Below are 18,101 nucleotides of genomic sequence, written 5' to 3' on the forward strand. Positions count from 1 at the left end.
AGAGAGAGAGAGAGAGAGAGAGAGAGAGAGAGAGAGAGAGAGAGTGTGTGTGTGTGTGTGTGTGTGTGTGTGTGTGTGTGTGTGTGTGTGTGCGCGCGCGCGCGGGGGAAAGGGGGGGGGGGGGGGGGTTTCAAACAAGTCTCAAAACTGAAGACTGCAACAGCAACAAACAAATACAATAAGATGGAAGAATGCCTTAGTCAGTAACATTACAAAGCATACACAGTAGCAAGAAGCAACACCATTAAAAACAGAAATACATACTAATTCCTTGACTAGATATAATAAAGTTGAATACCAGTTCTGTCAAAAGCTGCCAACATGTAGTCGTCCATTAAATGCAAGAATGTGCAAAAAACGGATGTGAACAAAAGTAAAGTTACCAGCAATATACTCACAACGCATTTAAATCGAGCAGTTCACACATGCGTTCATAGGCAGGGGCAAATGTCCACAGAACCGTCTTCTGTTTTATATGAAATTAAAAACAAATATAGAATCATTTACTCCACACATTATTACGTACACATGCATGCAAAAATAAAGCATTGTACGAGCAACAAACTGACAATGCAATTCAAAATATGCAATACACACAAGAAGTCATAATCAGGATCACAACGCGGTGAAACCATCTGCTGCGACACGTCGTGTCAAACGATTTTTAAGTTGTGACAATTGCTAAGGCGCAATTATTCCCACTTGATAGTGGCTATAACGTCTAAACTGCAATACTGGGTTTCAAAAATAAATACTTTTACAGTCAAAAGGCGGGCACGACGCCACTTACAAAATTTTACACGTGTGAACCCCAGCTACGAGAAGTTAATCTTAGTTTTTGGTTGAGATTTGTCGAATGCATAAATCTGAAAGGTCACAAAAACGTTTCAGTTTCCAGGCATGCACTACTATACTCCGAGACATGCCCATAAAGTAAAAAATGAAACATAAATGTCACCTAAACCGCACATTTCAAATTAAAAACAAAGATTTTCGCGCCATGTCGTTCTCTGTTCCGTACCGTATCGTAACGTAACAACACGGGTCTCGCTCTTCTTATATTTTGGTGTTCTGTGATACAATGCTTGTAAACAACACATTGGCTTTGCTGGCAATGTGTAATTTAAAAATCCTTTTACGCACTTTGTGATGAAGAAAAGTCTTAATGCGAATTTTAGATGCTCGTTTGCATCATTATTTCAACTGCTCCCCGTGTTGCATGAGAAAGTGCTACGAATGTTGGAGTTATTGGTTCAAAGGATAGATGCAGATTAACGACAAGTATCAAACGTAGATTCCAGCAGTTTCCTCCGTGAATGGAAAGACAGCTACATATATCCATTACAGCAAATCCAAAGGTACTTCCTCGCCTTCTTATTCAGTTTGAAGTTATTATGACTCCTGCTGCCATGTCACCGAATAATGTCAGTGCATGAAGTAAAGCAGAACTTAAATGGCCTTCATAAACTCCAAAATGTAGTTTATTTCTGTGATTTACTGTTAGTTCAGTTTGAAAATTTTGCCGTAAAATCTCTTGAATAGGTTTGTCGTATTATGGCCTTGTACTTTCGACGTATTTTTCACACGTAAATGAACCAAAACGTGCACTTTCTCAGATAATTTAATTTTTTTAAAAAATCACCTAATCTCTGCATCTTTTAATTTTCTGCGCCAGTACATTTTATCTTAGAAAATATTACTGCAAGCGTATTTTTGTAAATGCATAGTTTTCACAAGAATAGCCACGTGAAGTTTCATTTAGGCTACACGAGTTATGTGACTATAAATTGTGCAGGTAATTCAGACCTACAACATTCCTCCGTTTTTCAATACGAAGAACAGAGAGAGTACTGTAATGCCCATCAACCCGAAATTTCCCAGTACTAAATAACAGTCATACCTTTATTTAACTCCCTATCCTAGAGTAATTTTCATAAATCGAAAGTCATTCTGAAACCTCCTGTTTGATGTACAAATCTGAATGCAGAAAAAATGGTTTGGAGGAGGATGAGTGTGTGATTTGAATATGAGATTTTATGTGTACACAGCGCCTGGGTTAGATGTCAGATACATAACTTTGATGTATAGTAATTAATTGACAACTCCATCATTCCCACAAGAATCTGAATATATGGTTATTAACTTTTATTTTCTGTTGGAGCAGTTTTTCTCGTATCTGTATTTTTGCTGTCTTGTTATGTTTACAGCAACATTGGTGTAGAAAATGTAGCGAAAAGTGTTTGTTTCATCAACTTCTAATTGAATTTTCCGTTTTACCAATGCACCAAAAATAGTTAAACTTACTTCAGAGTTATCAGCCTACATCAAACTCCCTTCAGCCAAGAAGTAATATTTCTAGACATTAGTGTGGCTGGGGGGAGGGGGGGATGATGAAAATCCTAGTGTAGGCATCAGAAAGTGTGCTATGGTATACACACTAAAGGAGAACATTTAATTTTCTTATCCTGAAGAATAAGGAATTGGCGCAGCTGGAAGGAGTCCAATTAGCCTATTAAAGACAGACAAGTGAAACTAACAAACTCACTGGAATGTATGGCCAAACGGGGATTTGATCCAATGAAAGAAGTGAAGGACACTATAAAAGTGGATGTGACGGAGCACAATATTCCTACTCTTTTTACTAGTAACACCAGGAGAACCTGGATGCCTTGTGCTATCTGTCAGGTAGGGGAAAGCAAATTATTATTTGTGGAGACTTCAATGTTGATTCACTGAAAGAGTGTAATAGGAAGAATGACCTGGAGGTCTTGCTCGGTTCTTTCAATTTGACATCTGTCATTGATTTTCCTACTGGGGTAGTTAAAGGACAGCAGCACATTGATAGATAACAGTTTTATAGACCAAGATAAGTTAAAAAACAAAAATTTGTGTCCTATTGAGAATGGCTTTTCTGATCATGGTGCTCAGCTAGTTACAGTATACGACATAGCTCCATTCAGTAATTCAAAACTACCCTCCAAAGCTGTGCGTTCAATTTCAGGGAAAATCTTCAGCAGTTAGACTGGATGAAGTGTACAAGGAACCCTATGCTAATTAAAAATATAACTTATTTCATGATAAACTAGTAAGAGAATTTGAAAACTTGTTTCCCCAAGAAAGTAGTTAAATCTAATTATAAGAAACCATGCAAAAAACCTTGGCTTACTAAAGGAATACAAATATCTTGTAACAAAAAAAGGGAACTGTATCTAACAGCAAGAAAGAGTAATGACCCATAAACAGCCAAATATAAAAACTACTGTGCTGCATTTAGGAAGGTTATTAAAAAGTCCAGAAGCATGTGCATCATGTCTGAGATTAATACCTCTGATAACAAAATCAAAACAATTTGGAATATTATTACAAGGGAGACCGGGCAACCAAGAGTACAGGATGACGGCATTACCATCAAAGCAAATGGAAACTTCATGAACAACAAGCCGGAAGCTGAAAACATTTTTAATAATCATTTTTTAAATGTTGCAGAGGAAAGAGGATCTAAATGTTCATTAGAAGAAGCAAGGCAGTTAATGGAAGAGGCCTCACCCACACTATTTGATACAATTGAAATTCCACCCACCTTTCCTTCTGAAATTAGGAAGATAATAAATTCTCTCAAGAATAAAAGCTCACATGGAGTTGATGGCATGTACAGCCTGATAATAAAAGCTTGTTCCCAAGAGATAACTGGGATTCTTAGCCACATATGTAATAGCTCTCTGAAGCAGGGTATTTTCCCAGATAGACTGAAGTATGCCATTGTTAAACCATTGTATAAAAAAGGGGATACGTCTGATGTCAACAACTACCACCTAATCTCTCTTCTGACTGCCTTATCCAAAATTCTTGAAAAAGTAATGTAGAAATAAAGTTTTAACAAAATGTCAGTTTGGTTTACAGAAAGGTTTTTCAATGGAAAAATGCTGTATATACTTTCACTAATGAAATATTAAATACTCTGAGTAACCAGAAGTCACCCGTTGGGATTTTTTGTGATCTCTCAAAGGCTTTTGATTGTGTAAATCATGGAATACTTCTAGATAAGGTCAAGTACTATGGTAGGAATGGGACATACCAAACTGGAAGAGTGCAGAAAGTTGAAATAAGCTGTTCACATAATATGCAAAAAAATGGTGATTTCTCTAACTGGGGAACAATCAAGAAGGGGGTGCCACAAGGTTTGGTCTTGGGTCCTCTGCTGTTCTTAATATATATTAATGCCTTGCCATTCTATATTCACGAATGTGCTACGAATGTTGGAGTTATTGGTTCAAAGGATAGATGCAGATTAACGACAAGTATCAAACGTAGATTCCAGCAGTTTCCTCCGTGAATGGAAAGACAGCTACATATATCCATTACAGCAAATCCAAAGGTACTTCCTCGCCTTCTTATTCAGTTTGAAGTTGTTATGACTCCTGCTGCCATGTCACCGAATAATGTCAGTGCATGAAGTAAAGCAGAACTTAAATGGCCTTCATAAACTCCAAAATGTAGTTTATTTCTGTGATTTACTGTTAGTTCAGTTTGAAAATTTTGCCGTAAAATCTCTTGAATAGGTTTGTCGTATTATGGCCTTGTACTTTCGACGTATTTTTCACACGTAAATGAACCAAAACGTGCACTTTCTCAGATAATTTAATTTTTTTTAAAAATCACCTAATCTCTGCATCTTTTAATTTTCTGCGCCAGTACATTTTATCTTAGAAAATATTACTGCAAGCGTATTTTTGTAAATGCATAGTTTTCACAAGAATAGCCACGTGAAGTTTCATTTAGGCTACACGAGTTATGTGACTATAAATTGTGCAGGTAATTCAGACCTACAACATTCCTCCGTTTTTCAATACGAAGAACAGAGAGAGTACTGTAATGCCCATCAACCCGAAATTTCCCAGTACTAAATAACAGTCATACCTTTATTTAACTCCCTATCCTAGAGTAATTTTCATAAATCGAAAGTCATTCTGAAACCTCCTGTTTGATGTACAAATCTGAATGCAGAAAAAATGGTTTGGAGGAGGATGAGTGTGTGATTTGAATATGAGATTTTATGTGTACACAGCGCCTGGGTTAGATGTCAGATACATAACTTTGATGTATAGTAATTAATTGACAACTCCATCATTCCCACAAGAATCTGAATATATGGTTATTAACTTTTATTTTCTGTTGGAGCAGTTTTTCTCGTATCTGTATTTTTGCTGTCTTGTTATGTTTACAGCAACATTGGTGTAGAAAATGTAGCGAAAAGTGTTTGTTTCATCAACTTCTAATTGAATTTTCCGTTTTACCAATGCACCAAAAATAGTTAAACTTACTTCAGAGTTATCAGCCTACATCAAACTCCCTTCAGCCAAGAAGTAATATTTCTAGACATTAGTGTGGCTGGGGGGAGGGGGGGATGATGAAAATCCTAGTGTAGGCATCAGAAAGTGTGCTATGGTATACACACTAAAGGAGAACATTTAATTTTCTTATCCTGAAGAATAAGGAATTGGCGCAGCTGGAAGGAGTCCAATTAGCCTATTAAAGACAGACAAGTGAAACTAACAAACTCACTGGAATGTATGGCCAAACGGGGATTTGATCCAATGAAAGAAGTGAAGGACACTATAAAAGTGGATGTGACGGAGCACAATATTCCTACTCTTTTTACTAGTAACACCAGGAGAACCTGGATGCCTTGTGCTATCTGTCAGGTAGGGGAAAGCAAATTATTATTTGTGGAGACTTCAATGTTGATTCACTGAAAGAGTGTAATAGGAAGAATGACCTGGAGGTCTTGCTCGGTTCTTTCAATTTGACATCTGTCATTGATTTTCCTACTGGGGTAGTTAAAGGACAGCAGCACATTGATAGATAACAGTTTTATAGACCAAGATAAGTTAAAAAACAAAAATTTGTGTCCTATTGAGAATGGCTTTTCTGATCATGGTGCTCAGCTAGTTACAGTATACGACATAGCTCCATTCAGTAATTCAAAACTACCCTCCAAAGCTGTGCGTTCAATTTCAGGGAAAATCTTCAGCAGTTAGACTGGATGAAGTGTACAAGGAACCCTATGCTAATTAAAAATATAACTTATTTCATGATAAACTAGTAAGAGAATTTGAAAACTTGTTTCCCCAAGAAAGTAGTTAAATCTAATTATAAGAAACCATGCAAAAAAACTTGGCTTACTAAAGGAATACAAATATCTTGTAACAAAAAAAGGGAACTGTATCTAACAGCAAGAAAGAGTAATGACCCATAAACAGCCAAATATAAAAACTACTGTGCTGCATTTAGGAAGGTTATTAAAAAGTCCAGAAGCATGTGCATCATGTCTGAGATTAATACCTCTGATAACAAAATCAAAACAATTTGGAATATTATTACAAGGGAGACCGGGCAACCAAGAGTACAGGATGACGGCATTACCATCAAAGCAAATGGAAACTTCATGAACAACAAGCCGGAAGCTGAAAACATTTTTAATAATCATTTTTTAAATGTTGCAGAGGAAAGAGGATCTAAATGTTCATTAGAAGAAGCAAGGCAGTTAATGGAAGAGGCCTCACCCACACTATTTGATACAATTGAAATTCCACCCACCTTTCCTTCTGAAATTAGGAAGATAATAAATTCTCTCAAGAATAAAAGCTCACATGGAGTTGATGGCATGTACAGCCTGATAATAAAAGCTTGTTCCCAAGAGATAACTGGGATTCTTAGCCACATATGTAATAGCTCTCTGAAGCAGGGTATTTTCCCAGATAGACTGAAGTATGCCATTGTTAAACCATTGTATAAAAAAGGGGATACGTCTGATGTCAACAACTACCACCTAATCTCTCTTCTGACTGCCTTATCCAAAATTCTTGAAAAAGTAATGTAGAAATAAAGTTTTAACAAAATGTCAGTTTGGTTTACAGAAAGGTTTTTCAATGGAAAAATGCTGTATATACTTTCACTAATGAAATATTAAATACTCTGAGTAACCAGAAGTCACCCGTTGGGATTTTTTGTGATCTCTCAAAGGCTTTTGATTGTGTAAATCATGGAATACTTCTAGATAAGGTCAAGTACTATGGTAGGAATGGGACATACCAAACTGGAAGAGTGCAGAAAGTTGAAATAAGCTGTTCACATAATATGCAAAAAAATGGTGATTTCTCTAACTGGGGAACAATCAAGAAGGGGGTGCCACAAGGTTTGGTCTTGGGTCCTCTGCTGTTCTTAATATATATTAATGCCTTGCCATTCTATATTCACGAAGATGCAAAGCTGCTACTTTTTGCCGATGATACAAGTATAGCTATCACACCCAACAGACAAGAATTATCTGATGGAAATTGTAAATGATGTTTTTCAGAAAATCATTAAGTGGTTCTCTGCAAATGGGCTCTCATGAAACTTTGACAAAACACAGTATATACAGTTCCACACAGTAAATGGAATGACACCATTAATAAATATAGACTTTGATCAGAAATCTGTAGCTAACGTAGAATATCAAAATTTCTAGGTGTATGCATTGATGAGGGGTTGAACTGGAAAAAACACACTGAAGATCTGCTGAAATGTTTGAGTTCAGCTGCTTATGCTATTAGGTAATTGCAAATTTTGGCGATATACATATCAGTAAATTAGCTTACCACACCTATTTTCCTTCTCTGCTTTCTTATGGCATCATATTCTGGGGTAACTCATCATTGAGTAAAAGAGTGTTCATTGCACCAAAGTGTGTAATCAGAGTAATTGCTGGAGCTCATCCAAGATCATCCTGCAGACACTTATTTAAAGAGCAAGGGATCTTCATTGTAGCCTCACAATATATATATATATATATATATATATATATATATATATATATATATATATATATATATATATATATATGATGTGACTTACCAAACGAAAGTGCTAGCAGGTCGATAGACACACAAACAAACACAAACATACACACGAAATTCAAGCTTTCACAACACTCTTTCCTGATGAGGCAACAGTTTGTTGCGAAAGCTTGAATTTCGTGTGTATGTTTGTGTTTGTTTGTGTGTCTATCGACCTGCCAGCACTTTCGTTCGGTAAGTCACATCATCTCTGTTTTTAGATATATTTTTCCCACGTGGAATGTTTCCATATATATATATATATATATATATATATATATATATATATATATATATATATATATATATATATTCACTTATGAAATTTGTTATTAACAATCCGAACGAATTCAAAAGTAATAGCAGTGTACATGGCTACAACACTAGGATAAAGGATGATCTTCACTACTCAAGGTTAAATCTAACTTTGGCTCAGAAGGGGGTAAATTATGCTGCCACAAAAGTCTTTGTTCAATTACCTAATAGCATCAAAAGTCTGACAGATAGCCATATACTATTTAAAAGAATTTCTGAATGGCAACTCCTTCTACTCATTAGATGAATTTTTGGATATAGTAAGTGGGTACTTCCGCCCCCCTCTCCCCCACAAAAAAATTAAAAATATTAAGTGTCATGTAATATTTTGTGTAATGCAATATCTTGTCTAGGCATCTTTTATCAACCTGACACGTTCCACATCATTATGAAGTATCGTATTCATGATAATGGAACAAGTACTAATCTAATCTAACCTGATTCCAAAACTTTAAAAAACACCATGATCTGGCAGTGAGGAAACCAGAGTCCTCACAGTTAGCTAGAAGATATCATAAGTGTCTCATTCATAATTTACAGCTTTTTATGATTTGGTAAAAGACTAAATGGAGTGACTTGTTATAAAAGACAATCTAGAATACAGTAATAGAAGTTCCTAAATGGAACAGTATACAAAATAAGGGAAAAGCCACTCCACGATAGTGGATCAATGTGTGGAACTTTGTAACACCTATCAGCAAACAGCATTCACACAATCTTTTGAGCACTAGCTCTTTTTCCAGCAATAGTACAAACATTTACACAAACATCATTGCAGACACCCAAATGCACACTCCAGTGGCCATGGCAAGACTCAAAAATGGCTCTGAGCACTATGGGACTCAACTGCTGAGGTCATTAGTCCCCTGGCAAGACTCAGATCCATTCACTGTCATAGAGTAAAAAATCCCTGTACTAAGCCCTATAGTGTCTGTAGTTTTAGGTCTCTTGTATTTTTTTCTTGAATTTCTCCAATGGTAAGATGGCTGAATATTCTCAGGGCAATTGTTGTAAAGCTGTATCTTGTTTTCCACAGTTGACAGCTTGGTAAGTTCTAGACTTTTTCTCTTGAGTGTGGTGGTTGTGTATCTCTTGCCCCTTGCTGAATGTATAGTACTTGGGTTTTCCTTGACATGGATAAGGCACAGTAACATGTAATGGCTGTAACCAGTAAATTATTCCCTGCTGTATTTTGCATAACAGCACATCCTTGTAGGCTGATGAAATGGCCCCTCAGCTGCAGGCCAGAGAGAATATAGCTGCGGAATAGAGCATGACATATAGTTAACAGATACTGGTCTGTAATTAATTTTTTTCAATCTCCATGAGAGGTATACCGTACATGACAGTTTCTTGCATACGTGCTCTTTGTGTCTGTTCCATGAAAGTTTGTGATCTATTACCAAACTTGGCAATTTCACAGTTTCTACTGGGTCCAGGCATATACTTTTTTGCTGATACTGCACACCATATGCTGAATTTTCTCTTAATTTATTTTGATTTTGTTTTGGGTGAAACATTCCTTGGCCTTTCCAAATAGCATATCTCGTTCCAGGAGTGCCTGAGTAGAATTTTTTCCTTTGGCAATGACGGTAGTGTCAGCAGCAAATCTGCTGCCTGTTCTTAGTAACACAAAAGGTTAGCTAGTAGTGTGAGTTTCACAGACACCACCCCCTCCCCCCCCCCCCGCCCCCCCTCAAAAACCAGTTTTATTTTTGCTAGTATCCTCAATGCACCAGTAGTTGTGGATTTTCCCTCTTGAAAACCATGTTGTGCTTCATGGAGGGGACTGTTTTCCTCAAAGTAACCCAAAAAGTGATTGAGATTGGCCCATACTTTGACACTATACATGGGTCTTCCCGTTTGGAAATTTGTAATGTCCATTCAAGAAGGTTGGGAAGACTTCTGTGGGTAGGCAGTTGTTTATTGCTGTGACTGATTATTGCTGTTTCAGCAATAATTTTGCTGAAGAAAGTACACAGCATCCCATAAAAATCTCCATTCTCTGAACGTTTGGGTAAATGTACACTTACAATGTTCATAGTTGTTGTGTTGCATGCCAATGTCGACAACAACTCTTAGTGGTGAATGATATAAACTGAGGACAATGAATCATGAGTTGATTGTTAACAGCCAGTCAGAATAGTTGTTCATAATTTCCTAAGGTTTGTAAATAAACTTCTGGTATTTTGTTATGATATGTTAGAATTTAATCACATTGTCAAAATTTTCAGCAAAATTGGAAATAAGATGCACATGTAAATTATTGCAACAATGAACATGTATCTCAGGCTGAGCTACAAGTCAGTCTAATTCGATAATCTTATTTTCATATTGACATTTGTTGGCTTTGTCAATTCACAACAAAGCTATCACATCCAACCTAGCCTAGGCATTGAGCCACATTCCAGGTTAATCTGCCCGCACATCTAGTTTTCTACAATTTACGACAAATGAAAAAGACAGATTGCTACTGAACACGTACAGGAGACGATGAGTCCAGGATTCTTTTTATTGTGTCTGTCTGTAACTCAGTGTGCCCCCTATGTGGTGAGTAGCAATATATTTTTTGTTGTTATTCCATCCTGGACTTTCGATTGTTTGATTTATACTGTTCACATTTGTTGCTTTTGCCCTCACAAAATGATACTGTCATATTCCAACCTAACGTAGGCATCAGGCTACGCTGCAGGTCAGTTTCCTGGCACATCTAGTTTTCTTCCAGTCACATTCATAGGCTTTGCCAATGCACACCAAACTGTCACATTCCAACCAAACATTAGGCATCAGGTTATGTTATGTGTCAGTCTGGCAGCATATTTAGTTTTTTTTCCATTAATATCAAATACAGATGAAATCAATTCATATCTTGTCCCAAAAGTTTCATCAGCTTCAGTGATTCTCTTTGACCAGAATTAATGAATCGCCATCAGCACTAAATGCAAGAGCTGCTGACACTGTAAGTGGACTTTAGCCAAGATCTGTACGCTTTCATTATTTTCACTCCGTCATTAGGCTGCACTTTCTTCCAGTTTTCCATTTTGCTGTGTGTATTATTTGTTAAAGTAGCAAGGAGGTCTGCATTCTTCATCTTCTTCCTCTGTGCTTCCCCTCCAGTTTTGTGTAAATTCATCTGAAAGATAGGATTACAGAATAAAATTGTAATGTTCCAACTACAGTCAAATCCAAATCCAAAATCAGGTTCATGAGTGAATCACCACCCTTAGAAGGGAGAGCATGTTTATTATTGGTATTTAGGACCCTTTTGTGTGTGTGTGTGTGTGTGTGTGTGTGTGTGTGTGTGTGTGTGTTGCATTTCCTCAGTTTGGCAGCACCACTTGATGAATTCCTCTGTTGTTGTGATATCTTTTACCAGAAGAGCTTGGTACCTGTCTTCCGTGATTCCTTTCATTAAACGTGAGATTTTTGTTGGCTCTGATATATTTGGATTTATAATGTGGCATAGGGCCAAAGCATTCTGTATGTAGGACTGTGTTGTTTCTCCATGATGTTGTGACTTGTTATTCAACTTTTCTTCCACTGAGCAGACTCGCTGCTGATTGTTGCCTAAGGTTTTCTTTAGTTCAGCCTGGAGTTGTTCCTATCTATTGAGCTTCTCTGCATTGTTTTCAAACCACTGCTGGGCTGTGCTTTCCAAATAAACATACACGTATGTCAAACACACATTGTTATGCCACCTGATGTATATGACAACTCAGTTGAATGCGGGTGCCTGATGTGTAGCTGACATACTGCTGTTTCAAAATCTGTATGTCTCTCCTGAATATATAGATCTCAGGACCAATGTACTACTTGTTTCAGTTTCTCTCTGTGTAGCTGATGGCATTTACTTTGCCTAATTGGGGCAATGGTGACGTATATGATTTGAAGTATCCAGTGTCTCCACCAAACATTACCACATTGAAACCATAATCAGATCCAAATGCAGGGTCTTCAATGAAAAATGACACATAGAACTGAAAGCACATTTGTTACTGAAACCATCGTACAGCCAGAACAGAACTGGACAGAGAGTGCAGCTATTTATACAAATGTCAAATATTCCAGAATATACAAACAGTACAAACATAAGATATTTCAACAATGTTCAGAAAGTGGTAAATACTAAATAACAAATAACTGCTGGCGTTAATGTTTGAACTGGTGAACCTCAGCATGCTAACCATGATGCTAACTACACCTATCTCCCTGTACCATAACTTGCGGCATAGTTACGGTAGAAGCAGTCACTATCAGAACAGAATACTGCAGTTTGGACAAAATCATGGATATGTTTAAAAATGCGTATAGTATTGTTTATCAAAACATCAGAACCCTCTTTAATAAAACAGATGTACTTCTCATATCCACACAGAAAAATGAAAGGACAGACAGACTTCATCAGATATGTTGTGCATATCAGAACATTACATGGTAATCACCAAAATCTTGACTGACACAAGCTATTAACATACTAGTGTAGAACCAATAAGAAGTACCAGACCTTTCAGGTCAATGAAGATATGCTGAACAATTCTTTGAATGTTGTGCCACATAGTGGACTACAAAATTCAAAAGATTCTAGTTGTACTGACAATTTACAGGCCACCAACAGGAAGTATCTTAAACTTTATAAAGCACCTAGAGAGAGAGTTGTAAGTATGTTATGCACACATAACTGGAAAATCATTGTTTGTGGAGACTATAATGAAGATTTGTTGTCAGGGAGTACTGAACTATTGTACCTAGAGTTGTTGATGTCCAGTTTAGGATAATTTGCCACAGAAACATTTTTCTGTGAGGACTGAATGTAATGTAGTGCAACAGCTATTGATGACTTGTTTTTGGACTCAAAAACCTGCAGTGATTTTCAGGAGTGGTCAGTGGCTTATCTGAACCTGATGGCCAAATGTTAACAGTAAAATGTACTGAGCAATTTATTTATCTGTAGGCAATATTTTTAATCATTACTTTTTTTAAAAAAAAATGGGTGATAAAATTGGTGCAAATAGCTCAGAAGAGAAACAATATGCTGAAGAAGCAATTAAAAATTAGTCTCACATCCCTATCTGAAATAAGAAAGAATATCATGACTCTAAAAAGTAAAAGGTCCTATGGGCTGAATAATATCTCAGATAATACACTAAAAAGCTGTAGCCATATAATATGTAATGTTCTTAGTCACTTATGTAAAGCATCATTAACTCAGGATGTTTTCTCAGAAAGTCTGGACATTTTTAGGACCCTCTGTAAAAAAGAAAGGATGACTCCACAGATGTTAATAACTACTGCCCAGTGTTACTGCTTAAAACATTTCCTGAAATTTTTGAGGAGGTAATGTACTCCAAGGTTATCTCACACTGTGTAGTAATGGGATTCTTAGCCAATCACAGTTTGGATTTCAAAAGGGCCATTCTATGAATCACCTATTTATAAATTTTCTGATCTCATAATATAATCTTGGAATGATAACGCATAACCAATTACAGCTTTCTCTGACATTTCAATGGTATTTCATTGTGTCAGTCATAATATTCTATTAATTATATTATAAGAAGGGAAGTTGCTACTCACCATACAGCGGAGATGCTGAGTCGCAGAGAGGCACAACAAAAAGACTCTCACTATTAAAGCTTTTGGCCATTAAGGCCTTCGTCAACACTAGACACACATATGTGTATGTGCAAAGAGTTGCGTTTGCGCGCGCGCTCGTGTGTGTGTGTGTGTGTGTGTGTGTGTGTGTGTGTGTGTGTGTGTGTGTGTGTGTGTGTGTGTGTGCGCGCGTGCGCGCGCAGGCGGACAGGTGCACACGTGTATGTGTCTAGTGTTGATGAAGGCCTTAATGGCTGAAAGATTTAGTTGTGAGAGTCTTTTTGTTGTTCTTATCTGTGACTCAATATCTTCTCTATATGGTGAGTAGCATCTTTCCTTCTCATAATATTGTTTCATTCTGGCCTGTTTTACTCTATTAATTAAGTTTTCGTGGAAATACCTGCTTAGAAAATGTTTGGTTTAGTGCTTATTTAAGAAACAGACTGCAGAAAGTTACCATAGGCTGTTCAAGTAATACAAAGAAGGATGTCATGTCGTGTGCATGGAGAAAAATCAGAATGGGAGACCCACAGGGTTTGATAACCAAACACTACTATTCATGCTTTATGTTAATGATTTGCCATTTTATTTGAATCAGGAAGCAAAATTAATCCTGTTTGCAGATGATACAAGCATTGTAGTGAAGCAGAGCAAAGAAGAATCAACAGAGAAAAATAGTAAATGCTGTTTTTATGGTAGTTACTGAATGGTTTTTGTGGGCTAGCTTCAAGCTATGAAAAAAATGCAGTTCCAGTTTTGAACAGTCAAAAATATCCAACCTCCTATTAACCTAGTATACAAACAAGAATTAACAAACAATACAAACTGTAAGTTCTTAGGTGTGCATTTTGGTGAGAACTTAATCTGGAAAAATCATAGAGCAGCCAGTTAAAAAGTTTAGGTTTGGCTACTTTTTCCATAAAAATAATGGGTAACTTTGGGGATATAGAAGTCAGTAAGTTAACATATTTTCCATATGGGCTTTCATTTAGTTAATTACTTAGTTTCATGTTCAACAGATCATGACAAATCGTAATGGTGTGGGACAACTCATTTTACATTCAAATTGAAAATTAATTTGTAAATATACGTACATGCTGAAAATTTATAAGTTTTTTAAGGAGTTGTCAAGCAGAAACATTTTCAGTTTGTTCTTGCAGAATATGAAAATTTTATACTTACTTGACAGGATTAACCATACGTTATCATTGTAATCGGTGACTCTAGTTATATTTTCTGACAGACTGAATTATACTACTGTAACACTCGTGTATAAAACTGGAGGTATGGAAACTGACTTCTAATTAGGAGCGATGTCACTCCTTACAGCCTTCTCAGAGATGTTTGAGAAAGTAGCTAATGACAGAATACTGATTCATTCAACTGAGCAGGGCTTGTTTAACTACCTCCCAGTGTAGCTTTCATAAATGATTCTATACAGAGAAAGCAATACCAGAACTCAGAAAAGAATTGCTAGTACAGCCAATCAAGAAAAATTATCCTATTGATACATTTTGTGACCTTGATTGTGTGGATCACAAAGCTACATGATTCACAGCTAATAGTTTTAATTTCACAGGGACTTGTATTGGTATTACGCAAGTCAGTCATACACAAATTATCTGCTAACACCAAAATATACTTAAATGATCATACACTAAGTAAAAAGCCCCGTGTAAAAATCTTTGGGCTTCACTTATGTTACAAACTAAAATGGGGTCAACACATTTTTGTCCTTAGATTTCTCTCTCATTGTGTTGAAGTAAAGACGTGACTGCTGGTTTACTTTGCGTATTTTCAGTCCTTGTTGTCATATGGAACTATTTTCTGTTGCTGTACACTAAAGGTAAATGAAGTGTTCATTCAGCATAAATGAGCTGTCAGACTATAATGAAAAGTAGAACACCCACAAATCTTGTTGATGGCCTTTTAAGGATCTCGGAATTTTTTCACTCACTTCCCAATTCATTTACTCCTTAATTTCAATAAAAATCAGTCTCAACATATATGTGATGCACATAAGCACAAGTAAGAGACTTTGACTGCTTGTCTAGGGTTGACGGTGAAGTTATATACTCTTGTGCAAAGTTATTCAACAAGTTCTCATCCAGTATAAAACAAGAATAAATTTTCACTTTGTGGTGGAGTGTCTGAAGATTTGAAACTTTGTCGTGGGCTAAAATTTCCAGGAGAATAAGATATGGAGGAGACATCTATGGTGTTTGGATAGTAAGAGCCAGAGAGGTATTGACAGAAGTATGTCCATGGAGTTAAGTCAGGAGTTGTGCCAGGAAAGCTGAATGACCGTTTGCCCATGAAAGGCAATGGTTCTGGGCTTGAGTCCAAGTGTGGTTTGAGTCCTAGTCCAGCACACTGTTTTAATCTCTCAGAAAGTTTAATATCAGTGCACACTCCAATACAGAATGAAAATTCATTTTGAAAACAACCTCCATGCTGTGCTTAAGCCACATCTCTGTAGTATCCATTCTTCCAGGAGTGCTAGTCCAGCAAGTTTTGCAGGGGAACTTCTGTGAAATTTGAAAGGTAGGAGATGAGAAACTGTCTGCAGGAATGGGTTGCGAGATGTGCTTGGGCAGCTCAGTTGGTAGAGTGCTTGCTTGCAAAAGGCTATGGTCTTGGATTTGAGTCCGGGTCTGGCATACAGTGTCACTCTGCCAGATGAATGTGGATTGTCCATTATGCCTAATCAGTTATTTATGTCTAATCAGTTTTACCCACAAGAACTAAGAGAGTTTCCAAAATCTTATCAACACAGAGAGGCTGAAACATTACTATTATTTGTTGCATTTGCTCTCCTGAACCTTTCTTTTATTTCCATTAATGCTTCTTCGATGTACAGATTGAATAGTAGTCTTGGCTGTTGTACATGTATATTACACGTCTCTCCATATAGCTTACCCCTATTTTTCTCTCAATTTTGAGCATCTTGCACCATTTTACACTGTTGAATGCTTTTTCCAGGCCCAGAATACCAAATTTGAGGCATTACCTCTCACCATGGACAATGCAGAAGCCAACAGCTTTCACCCAACGACCGAGAGCATCAAGGTTTGCATAGAATTGTCAGTGCTAATAGACAAGCAACATTGTGTGAAATAACTACACAAAACAATGTGAGGCCAGTGGGGCGAAATTTGGTGTTAATGGGCTTTGGTAGCAGACGACTGACACAAGTGCCTTTGCTAACAGCACAACTTCACCTGCAGTGCCCCTCTTAGGCTTGTGACCATATCGGTTGGACCATAAACGGCTGGAAAATGGTGGTAAGAGCTAATGCTGGGGTTTGAATGTAGTGCAGACCCTTTGAAGCCATGGACCCAAGTTGTCAGCAAGGCGTTATGGAAGTTGGTGGTCATTCCATAATGGTGTGGGCTGTGTTTACATGAAAAGGACAGGGTCCAGCTGAACCAATCATTGACTGCAAATGGTTATGTTTGGCTACCTGGTGCCCATTTTCAGCAGTTCATGGACTTCGTGTTCCCAGGCAAAGATGGAATTTTTATGGATGACAATGCACCATGTCACTGGGCCACAATTGTTTACAACTGGTTTGAAGAACATTCTGAACAATTCGAGTGAATGGTTTGGCCATTTAGATTGCCCGAGATGAATGCCATCGATCATTTATGAGATATAATTGAGAGGTCAGTTCGTGAACAAAATCATGCACTGGCAACACTTTTGCAATTGTGGATGACTATAGAGGCAGAATACCTAAATATTTCTGCAGGGGACTTCCAACAACTTGTTGAGTCCATACCAAATCAAGCTGCTGCACTAAACTATGCAAAGAGCAGTCTGACATGATATTAGGAGGTATCCCATTACTTTTGTCACCACAGTGTATGTCTATCCCTGAAGGCTCATATGCTGTTTCTGTAGTCATTACTGCATTGTTTTGCATGAAAGTTTAAAAATAAAGTTGGGCTGTCAGTAGATCTATTGGTGGGCAGGGGTGGGGGAAGGGCACAAGATGTTTACAAGCTGTGGTATGTGCATCTCAGATGTAGAGGTTTCGCATGCTTCCAGCAGACACTGTCTCTACATTATGAGAGTCTGCTCTATAAATAAACTGTTCTAGGAACAGTCAATCACAGCAACTTTTTGCTAGTCAGGATACATTTTTATCATATACTGTTTTTATTTTACTTCTACATCTGTATTCTGGAAACTTCTGTGAAGTGCATGGCAGAGGGTACATCCCATTGTACCAGTTATTAGGGGTTTTTCCCATTCCATTCATATGGAGTGTGGAAGGAATGAAAATTTAAATTCTTCTGTGGATGCTGTGGTTAA

The 18,101-nt window shown here is 37.2% G+C and overlaps 2 protein-coding genes across 10 annotated transcripts in view; one reads left to right on the forward strand and one right to left on the reverse strand.

Annotated features, from left to right (window-relative positions):
• The window catches only part of LOC126235860 (uncharacterized), a 196,477-nt gene that overhangs the window by 151,254 nt on the left and 27,122 nt on the right, over positions 1-18,101 (reverse strand). The window contains exon 1 of one of the 6 annotated variants that reach the window (XM_049944750.1): positions 970-1,015. The exons of 3 other annotated variants lie outside the window; for them this stretch is intronic. The gene's annotated coding sequence lies outside the window, so the exon portion shown is untranslated. Of the gene's footprint in view, positions 1-597; positions 718-790; positions 811-969; positions 1,016-18,101 lie in introns of those variants that run through there. 2 more of the 6 variants (XM_049944749.1, XM_049944747.1) reach the window with 2 other exon arrangements.
• LOC126235861 (protein Mpv17-like) overlaps positions 1,006-18,101 on the forward strand; it is a 66,963-nt gene continuing 49,867 nt past the window's right edge. Inside the window, exons 1-2 of one of the 4 annotated variants that reach the window (XM_049944753.1) lie at positions 1,006-1,358; positions 16,767-16,853. In XM_049944753.1, coding sequence (XP_049800710.1) covers positions 16,810-16,853 — 44 coding nt within the window. In that variant the 5' untranslated portion in view covers positions 1,006-1,358; positions 16,767-16,809. Of the gene's footprint in view, positions 1,359-4,244; positions 4,376-16,766; positions 16,854-18,101 lie in introns of those variants that run through there. The other 3 variants (XM_049944754.1, XM_049944755.1, XM_049944756.1) reach the window with 3 other exon arrangements.

The sequence above is a fragment of the Schistocerca nitens genome, chromosome 2 (genome assembly GCF_023898315.1).
Source record: "Schistocerca nitens isolate TAMUIC-IGC-003100 chromosome 2, iqSchNite1.1, whole genome shotgun sequence".
Classification (NCBI taxonomy): Eukaryota; Metazoa; Arthropoda; class Insecta; order Orthoptera; family Acrididae; genus Schistocerca; species Schistocerca nitens.